Source organism: Cygnus olor, chromosome 5 (genome assembly GCF_009769625.2).
Source record: "Cygnus olor isolate bCygOlo1 chromosome 5, bCygOlo1.pri.v2, whole genome shotgun sequence".
In the NCBI taxonomy this organism is placed as follows: Eukaryota; Metazoa; Chordata; class Aves; order Anseriformes; family Anatidae; genus Cygnus; species Cygnus olor.
In genome coordinates, this window is record NC_049173.1 from 30,085,023 (window position 1) to 30,094,944 (window position 9,922).

At 50.0% G+C, this 9,922-nt stretch overlaps 2 protein-coding genes across 2 annotated transcripts; one reads left to right on the top strand and one right to left on the bottom strand.

The window, feature by feature from the left end:
- Positions 1-1,099: 1,099 nt before the first annotated feature.
- On the top strand, positions 1,100-2,517 carry LOC121070451 (mas-related G-protein coupled receptor member B5-like). Its single transcript, XM_040557619.1, has 2 exons — positions 1,100-1,202; positions 2,049-2,517. The coding sequence occupies exons 1-2, from the start codon at positions 1,159-1,161 to the stop codon at positions 2,287-2,289; spliced, it is 285 nt and encodes a 94-aa protein (XP_040413553.1). The 5' UTR covers positions 1,100-1,158; the 3' UTR covers positions 2,290-2,517.
- Positions 2,518-3,874: 1,357 nt separating this feature from the next.
- LOC121070450 (mas-related G-protein coupled receptor member A2-like) lies at positions 3,875-9,547 on the bottom strand. The gene is made up of 2 exons (XM_040557618.1): positions 9,290-9,547; positions 3,875-8,673 (listed from the first exon to the last, which is right to left on the bottom strand). The coding sequence occupies exon 2, from the start codon at positions 8,634-8,636 to the stop codon at positions 7,647-7,649; it is 990 nt and encodes a 329-aa protein (XP_040413552.1). The 5' UTR covers positions 8,637-8,673; positions 9,290-9,547; the 3' UTR covers positions 3,875-7,646.
- Between the last annotated feature and the right edge of the window lie 375 nt (positions 9,548-9,922).

The window sequence follows — 9,922 nt, forward strand, 5'->3', positions numbered from 1 at the left end:
ATCATCATTGTCCTTCAGTGACAGCATTTTGTGTGTGTGTGTTTTGTTTTCTTCACCGCCACTGTGAAAAACATTTCCCAGTACTGATTTCTTCTATGGCTTTGTAGCACTGCATTTGTCACAAGTGTTATATTCCATGCTTTGACACGTTAAAGCAAAGCCTCTATCTGGGGGCAATGTTTCTGAAATAAAGTTGGGAGAAGTCTTTGAGCACCAATTTACACGCGTTTAGAAACACTGAGCAAAGACTGCATGCTGTTGCACAGCCACACATCAGATGTTACCCACTGTGGAGGGTCCCTGCCTGGCCTCTCTCACTCTCACCTTTCTGCTATTCTCCTGCCCAGGGAGTGACTTAAATAATGACTTCTGACACAGAGCTTTCCCCATACAGACAAGGGGTGCTGCTGGGAAGTAACAGTACAACACATTAATCTGCAAGTCTGTTCCCAGAGCTTCCTGGTATGAGATGATCCTTCCTTCAAACTCCTCTCACTTTGTACTTGAACAGTCCAGCCAGCATGGTCATTCATTGATGCCATGCTCCTCTCCCTTCCTTTACTTCCAAGCAGAAGACCTTGTTTGCACTTGACTCTGCAGGGATTTTCTTCTACAGCTGTGTGGCTATACCTAAGTTAGTTGCAGTACATGCCAGGTTTGCCACACGTTATAGCAAAGCCTCTGTCAGGGGGCAAAGTGTCTCAGGAGACAGCAGGAGAAAGTCTTCCACACACAATGAAACCCAGCAGCCCCCAAAGTGGCAAAACAAAGCTGGTGGATGGGGAGAAGAAAAGGAAGGGGGTGACGTGGCCAGCTCCCACTGACAAGATCACCGTCTGTGAGACATGTGAGGGGAAGCTGTCACTGATGAGATTGTGAGAGGAGTCTCCTGACTGCGGGACCCGGTCTCTGGGCACAGGTCTGCTCCGCAGCATGAGGGAGGAGGCTGGAGCAGAGCAGGGTGGCCCTGGCATCTGCCACCAGCCCCTTTCTCCTGGCAAGCCTGGCCCTGCGGAAGCCCTGTGTGCTGGTGCTCCTGTGACAGTGTTCTTCCCAGGAGCTCCGGGAGGTGGGAGGCCAGGGATGGGTGGCTGGGAGATGCTTCCTGGCCAGGGATGGGGCTGGAGCTGTGGGAGCCTGTCCTGGGCACAGCTGGGAATGGGGCCCTTCCTGGGCACAACCTGGGATCACGGGCAGAGATGGTGAGTGCCGGGAGCACCGATGCTCCTCTTCTCTCTTTCCTTCCTTGTCTCTTGTAGGAGGTGCTGGGAGAGGGACAAGGTGGCCACCCGGAGCAGGAGCTTCACCATGGCAGAGACCAGCACAACAGACCTCTCTCTGAGCTACACAACTTTTGGATATCTGGACTCTTTTGAAAATAACACGCACATATGCTTAAGACTATCTTACGAATCTCTGGTCTTTTTAGGTGTCTGTATGGGGATTTCTTTGTGTGGACTTGCAGTGAATGGGATAGTCATGTGGTTCCTGTTTTCCCACATGAGGAACCCATTCGCTGTCTACATCCTAAATCTGGCTGTTGCTGACTTCTCTCTGCTCCTCTTCTCTTTTTTGCTCATGTTGGCAATTTTGATCTTAACAATTTGTTCTCTCTTTGATTATATTATTCTTTCCTATATAGAAATTGAAATTATAGTTGGATTTCTGTGCCACTTCTTTGACCTCAGCAGCCTGGGTCTACTTACAGCAATTAGTGTGGACCGGTGTGTATCTGTTTTCTTCCCAATCTGGTATCGTTGCCATCGCCCAAAGCACTTGTCTGGCATTGTGAGTGGGTTGCTCTGGGCTCTTGCTGGATCTTTTGTTTCCTCAATGTATCTTAGCTTTTACTTTGTTAAACGATATGGGGACGCATTTGGAGGTATAGCCATTGCAATCACTGTGACTTTATCATCAATGATGTTGATTTCCAACCTGTCCCTGTTCATCAAACTCCGATGTGGCTTTCAGAGACGACAGCCCGGGAAACTCTATGTTGCTGTTCTGCTCAATGTGATCTTCTTCTTTGTCTTTGCTATTCCTTTCAGCGTAGAGGTATTCTTCAATCTTCCGCGCACACAGGAACTATTTCCTGACAAAGTATCTTTTTTCCTGGCATTGCTGAACAGCAGCACCAATCCCATTGTTTATTTCCTGGTGGGCAGCTGCCGGCGACACCGGATCCAGGGCTCTGTGAAAGCTGCCTTCCGTCGAGTGTTCGAAGAGAAGGCAGTGAGCGAGGAGGGGAGCCGCACACCCAGGGACATGGCGTCGGAGACTGCTGTGTGAGGCCCTGCTGGGGAGGAGACCTGGAGGCACAGAGCCTGGCAGGCAGCTCAGATCCTGCCTGCTGCGGGGAGGGACCACAGCTGGAGCTGGGCAGGGGGCACGTATGGCACGGAGCTGGCACGGCACTGCCCGGCCAGGCTCAGTCCCCACGCATGTGCTGTCTTCCCCATTGTAATGCCCCTCATCGCGCTGGTCCTATGAATAAACTCTGGCTCCCTCTGGTTGGCAGATGAGTTTCGTGGTCCTTGGGGAGATATCCTGCCCAGGGAGAGTCTGGCATGTTAGGCCCTGGGGGAGCTCTGGCTGTCTGCTGTGCAGGCAAGGAAGGGCTCTTCAAATAGGAGTGCAAAATCGGGCAAGCCAATGGGTCCAGGTTGGTCATGGGGAGCTCTCCATGCTCTGCTGCTGAAGGGAAAAGCTGCCTTAGGAGGCAAATGCTGCCATGGGAAGCAGCAGTGTGACTTGTCCAGGGCAGCCCCATCCTGACCCCACTCCCTGTGATGGTGTGATGGCAGGGCAGGCCATGCCTCTGCATGGGTGGTGAGGGCTGAGGAGAAGGAAGGGGCCACGGGGCACGTGGCAGGCAAAAATCCCAGACATCAAGTTTGGGAAGCAGATGCTAGCATGGTGTGCCTGAACCAGCATGGAGCTGGTTCACGCGCACTTGTCCGCATGGGGAGGTGCAGTGCCACATGGCGCTGGGCATGTGCAAACCCCAGGGCCCTGGCTCAGGTCCCCCCTGTGCTTTTGGCAGTGGCTCAAATGCCATGACTTGCTCACATGCTGCAGGGCACACCAGTCTGCAAACAAGTTTAATTCCCACCTGCGGAGCTGAGACTACATCCAAAAAGGCACAAAAAAAAAGAAGGGGCACATTATCAGAAGGGAAGGATGCTGGCTTCAATGTGTATGCACAATGACATGTTTGTATGGGAATGTTTGTGGTGATTTTACCCTGCTGGGCAGCTAAACTTTACCACAACCACTCTCTCACTCCCCCTCCTCAGAAGAAGAGAGGGAGAAGAAAATATGCTGGAAAGAAAAAAAAAGGCTCCCAGGTTGAGATAAGGATAATTTAATTAAATCATAGAATATCCCAAGTTGGAAGGGACCCACAAGGATCATTGAGTCCAACTCCTGGCTCCACACAGGTCTACCCAGAAATTCAGAGCATATGACTAAGAGCACAGTCCAAACTCCGACAGGCTTGGTGCCGTGACTATGTCCCTGGGGAGCCTGTTCCAGTGTGTGACAACCCTCTCAGTGAAGAACCTTTTCCTGATATCCAGCCTGAACCTCCCCTGTCACAGCTTGATTCCATTCCCTTGGGTCCTATCACTGGTCATCAGAGAGAATAGATCGGCACCTGCCCCTCCACTCCCCCTTGTGAGAAAGCTGTAGGCTGTGATGAGGTCTCCCCTCACCCTCCTCTTTTCTAGGCTGAACAGACCTAGTGACCTTGAAAGGGGGACAAGGAAGAGAGAAAAGGGACAAGGAAGAGAGGATAAAGAAAAAGAAAAAGAAAAAGAAAAAGAAAAAGAAAAAGAAAAAGAAAAAAAGAAAAAGAGAAAAATCAAAGGCCACACAGAAGCATAGAGAGAGAAAAAAATATATTCTCTACTTCCCATCAACGAGCAATGTTCAGCCACATACTGGGAAGCAGGGCCGCAATATGCATGGCAGTTGTTTGGGACGACAGACATCTTCATAACGAGAGCACCCCCTCCTCCTTCCCCTTTCCCACCTTTTATTGCTGAGCCTGACACCATATGGCATGGAATATCCCTTTGGTCAGTTTAGGTCAGCTGCCCTGATGTCCCTTCCCTACCTCTTGCCCACCCTCAGCCTGCTGGCTCTTGGAGGGGTTTGGAGGGTACCTTGATGCTCTGCCAGTATTGCTCTGCGATAGACAAAACACTGGTGTGATACCAGTGCTGTTCTAGCTACAAGTGCAGAGCATAACACAGTATGGGCTGTTGCAGGGAAAGTTAACTCCATCCCAGCCAGACCCAGTACAATGTCCTCCTCCGAACTAAAGCTGAGATCCCTTCTGACAAGCATTATAGCAATAACAACATGAACATCGATTGAGGGGCCCTTCTCTGAGGACCCAGCCACGGCAATTCACTGTGCTCAGGGTTCTTGTCTCCATGATGCTTCCTAGACACTCCTGACCATGCCTGGAAAGTCAACGCTGTAGATACAGACGTATATATTTATAGCATCGTAGAACTGAACACTGATCATTATGGAGTTTTCTTTGTCAATGTGCTATTATATTTCATAAGAAACAACCTAAATCATTGTTTGACTTAAAAGAAACTTCTTCCAGAATGCTGGTTATCTGTTTTCTTTATAGCATCTTTAACACTCTTTTTTTCATAACATTAAAATAATGATGATGATGATGATGATGATGATGATGATGATGATGATAATAATAATAATAATAATAGTTCTTTTTGTACATTTCATACTTCCTGTGATGTTTTCTTCCTGAAATATGGTCAAAGAAAATACAAGACTAACTTGGCAATGGTTTCAATAAAACATGAAAAGATTCCACAGAGAGGTCCCTTTAACAATCTTCATGCTCCAGGCTGGACAGGGTATTGCCCTGTCACGCATTAGGAAGAGCACTGCTGGATGCTGCCCTCGTTTTCTCCCTCACTCTTACTCATTCCTCCTTCTCGCCTACTCTCAGGTACATGCAGGACACACTGGTGAGGAGAGGCTCGCTGGCAATGCAGCCCCACCAAAATCCCCCTCGCGGACCAGGTGACCCAGGTGGGTTTCCCTGAGCAGGAACAGGAGCTCTGGGACCTTGGCTGGCTGCAGTGACTCATCCATCACTGGGACACATTCAGCACTGGGACACATCCAGCACAGGGACACGTCCTGCACTGGGATGGATCCTGCACAGCACCAGCAGCAATTCCCCACACACCTGGGGCAGGTGCCACGGGGGGCAGGTGCAAGGTGTGGATCACGGCTCCAGGGCTGCTGGCAGAGCTGGCCCAGCATACCCAGTCTTTATTCCCAAATTTTCCTGGCACTTCCCCTTTATTTTTTGCCTGTTCTCCCCACCTCAGTCTCACACACTGTCTTCTGTCTAATGCTTTCTCTCTAGGAATATCTTAGAGGTATCTCTGCCCCCATTACTCTTTCCCTCTGTCGGTCTCTGTTACGGAGACTGGCATCTATCTCTACCTGAAATGGGTGATGTAGTCTTGGTAGGTGGAGAATGTGTTTGGAAGCTTCCAAGAACCATTTTGCAATTAATTATTTTCAAACTTATGCAGGGTTTCAACTTCAGGGAAGGAATTTAAAACACACAATGGCTGCAAGTGATCTGACAGGAGGGGATGTGGCCATCCTCACATCCTTGGCTTTCATGTGCCAAGACAACTCCAGCACTGAACCCTTGGTTTGCACCCTGAAGCAGGTGGAGCTGTTCACACTGCTGTCAGCATGGAAAGGCAGAAGTGTTTTAATTGACAATCCCATGGGAAGGCACTACTGCTAAATATTGACCTCATCAGCTCCAGGCAGGGCTCCTGTGACCGGCTGTGCACATGGAAGGTGGAGTTAGTGGGCCCAGAGAGAAGGGGGCACCTCTTTCGAGTTTGCTTCTCTAGTGTTGTCCCACAGTCTCACCAAAGAGACAGTGATGCAAGCAGATGCTCTAGCCTGTGTCTTCCTGCAGGTGCGGTGAATGAACCTCTGAAGGTGTTCATGTTTATTTGGTGGCTGCACATACGGCCTCAGAGCTGGCTCAGACCCCAGCTCACACAAATATCTCTCCACCTCAGCACAGCTGAGAGTGTAGGTGCACCCGATTTTAAAAAAGAAAGCTTTAATTAGCTCTGAAGCTTTTGCCTGGAGGAGATGGAGGATCTGGTATGATGCATCGAGCAGCCTGCAGGAGCATGCACCCTGCATGCACAGGCATTGCTTCACAGGTTGTCACTGCTGAGCCCAGAGAAGGGCTGGCTTGTCTTTCCTACAACACTGCTCATTCCCTTTCATTCCAAAGCCCCTGGTTTGTCCATGGGGATCACAGGTGCCTCCCAAGCATGCTGTGCCTCATCCTACTGCAGCTGGAACATCATTGGAACAGCTGGGATGCAGCAGCTGTTGGCAGTGACAAGACCTCCCCATTCACGTTGTGAGGGCCCTGGGCAGCCAACAGCATCTGCCCAGAATGCTGCAGGTAGCAGAGAAGAAGCTGCCTGCAAGAAGTCTGCAGTTCAGCTCCACCACCACATTAGAGCTGGAAGCTCTTCCTGGGAACAGCTGAGCACACACGGAGCACCAAGTGACCGATTTTCATTCCAGACCCCAGCTCCTCGTAGGACGGGCTGACAGATGTGGAGGGCAGGAATGCACCCAAGGGAAGAGGAGCCAAGGAAGCACTGCCACTGCCCCTTTCACCTGGAGGGTCCCTGCTACCAGGATTCAGTTCTCACAGCTTCAGCAGGGTCGTTTCCATAAAAAGTTAATTGTTGTCCTTCCATCTCCCAGTATCCTCTGTCACACTGAAAATCCAGACTTTACAGAGTCTTCAAGCAGAACTGTCCTTTTCAGTTTGTTTTTGATCCTAATGCTACTCCTCTTGTTTTTCTGGAGAAGGACCAGACACACCAGAAGTGGATACAGTCCTCAGGTTGTGGTTGCAAAATGGCTCAGGCTAACCATCTGACAGCCCAGAGGAGAGCGGGAAGGACTGCAAGAGCCAGTTCCAGTCCAAACCATTGCGTGCAGACGGCCCACATGAGGCGTGGACAAAACTCAATTTGCAGCCTTGCTGCCAGAAGAAGCATTGCATTTTGGGGAAAGCCTTCTGGGGATGATCTCACACACATGCCTGCTTCCCTGTTCACAAAGCTGAATGGGAGTTCTTTGCATAGTCCTTGCATGTATCCACACCCGCTAGGGGTGCACACACAAAGCTTTGCCCAGGCATTATTCTGCTCTGCTTTGCCAGACTCTTGCATCCAGAAGTGCTCAGCTCTTCAGCAGACACACCAAAACAAAGCACCAGCAGGAGCTAAGAGCCTCCATGGCTTTGCTTTAATAGCACACTGGCTAGAGCAAGCTCACTTTTGAAGAAGGAATGGCTCAGGCCTGTTAGATAGGACAGATTCAAAGCAAAGATTTCAAAGTAAAAGGTTTTGATGGGTGTTTCACCACCTGCCCAGTGCCAACCCCAGGCATAGGTTCCTGTGCTGCCCAGCACACTTTGTTGTCTTGCAGCTAGTTCTGCGCACCACCAAAACCATTGTTCTTGCCTCACCCTGTCTCACAGGACACCTCCATCCCTAGAGCATCTCCTCCCAGGGAGGGACTGGAGAGGGTTAAACATTTACTTCCACTGAGCCTTCTCTGGGAGTTTCGCTTCTGTTTTCAGGCTCTATGATGTCTTCAAAAGCCCTCTGACAAGCCAGCCTAGCAGAGATAGGGAACTTCTTTGTACAGCTCCCTGCCAGGAAATAAATAACAGGGTTGATACTGCTGCTCACACAGGCAAACAGGAGAGGAGTGTCAAAGAAGAGAACTGAAAAATCAAACAATCTTAGCAAAAGCCAGTAAGGAAAGTCAGCATTGAAGAAGAGGAAGGAGATGACAATGAACAGAACCACAACACAGAGCTTCCTCAGGGGATATTGCCATGAACAGCACAAGACCTTGGCAAAAAGAGTTAGACTGGAAAGAATCAGGATAAGCACTGACAACAGGTAGCTCAGGACGAAGATGACAAGTGCCACTGGGGAGAAGTAGAGAGTCGCTGTAAGCAAGAAGGAGAGGGCCCAGAGCAGGGCGCACACAAGTGCTGGCAAGTGCCAGGAGCGATAGCAGGGCCAGCAGGCCCGGGAAAGGGCAGACAGGGACGTGCTGGCACCGAAGGCTGCCAGAAGGTAGACGCTGGTGGTGAAAACGAAGATGATGATGATGTTCAACATAGCCATCACATCCCATGAGCCCAGCCTGTGACAAAAGCTCGGTGGTCCATAAAATATCACAAGGGCGATGGCAATGGAGAGGAGGAAGGTGAAGTCAGCGATGGCCAAGTTGAAGACATAGACAGTGATGGGGTTCCTGCAGATGTGGGAGCCGAGGAGCCAGAGGACAGCCCCATTGCCCACCAGCCCGCAGAGGCAGATGAGCAGCGTGGCAGGGACTTCGCTCAAACTGTCGGCTTCACAGTCAGTCCAGTTGTAGTCTTCCTCATGTGAGGCAGCCTGCCCCATCAGCCCACGCTGCCAAGCCCCGTCATGCGCCATCCCACTGGGCCAGCTCCAGCAAGCAGGGCTGTCTCTTCCTGTGCTGGGAAACAGCATGTTCATTGCGAAATATCTGCCGCTTCGCCTTCCCCTTGCACAGCTGGAGGGATGATATGAAACAGAGGCGTGTCAGAAGCTCCAGTGTGCCCCCACACTAGGATTTTAAGGTCCTTGCAGCCATACCTCATCTTCCACAAGGAGAAGCACAAAGAAAAATGAGGAACAGGAGGGATGGGAGAGATGGGTATAACATGCCTGGCACAAAAGCGTGTACAGGAATGGAGCAAAAGCTATGGAGATGCCTCTTTCCTGGCTTTGGACAGGTTAGATCTGGAGGAGGGAAATAGGAGGATGAAGGTATTGTCCTTGGAGATGTCAAAGAGCAAGCAGTTTTGGGGGTGGATCTGACATGGACTCTCAGGTGCCTAATATTACAACTGATATTACTAAGCAGCTGGGTTCCTTCAGTGAGACACTCATTTCAGTATTTCCCTTCCACCTTTCCCCAAATATTTGTACATCTTAATGAGCTACTATTCTGCAATCAGATTTGATACAAATGACCAACAAGTTCAAAAGCAAAGGAGGGGGGGTAGAATGTGGCGGAGGAGGGGGGGAGAAGGAGGTGGGGGGGAGAAGGAGGTGGGGGGGGGGGAAGAAGGAGGCGGGGGGGGTGCACTGATTAGGATGGGAAAAAACACCTGGAAAAGCCTGACCTTCTTTTCTGTCGCAGCCTGGAGACCTTCACTGGAGCAGACGTGCTGCAGACTCACGTTACCTCTTGCTTGCCAGCTGTTGTCCTGTGACAGGATCTTCTCATGAGGTTTCCTGGAATTACCGCTTATAAACTGGACCATGCCTGTCCTGGTGAGCTTGTGCGGCGTCCAACATGGTGTGTTTCTCAGGCCCTTTTACAAACTGCTTTGTCGTGTTCTCAGGAGTTCTTGCAAACATGGAACTACTTCATAGCATTTGATGATATCAGGGTTCTGGTTATAATCTAGGCTTGTGTTCATACAGGAAATGACTAACAAGTCTCAGAAGCTAGCCTTATGGGAAAAACAAACCGCCTCGCTGTCAGGTTCCTCTTTAATTTCACTTTAAAGCAAACCCAATCCCAAAATTTTCATATCTCTGAACTGGACAGACTTTTTTTCCTGTAGTTCAGGTGGTGATCTTTAGGACCCTGTGCTACAAGCGTGGCATTGCTGTAAAATTTCTGTCTGATTCAAAACTAGGTTTGCCACTTACATACCACAACTTCACAATGACACATGGCCTTCAAATACACAGCTTCCAGGAGCATGCTACTATGAGCAGCAAAGCTAACTGAGACTTCCTAAGACAAT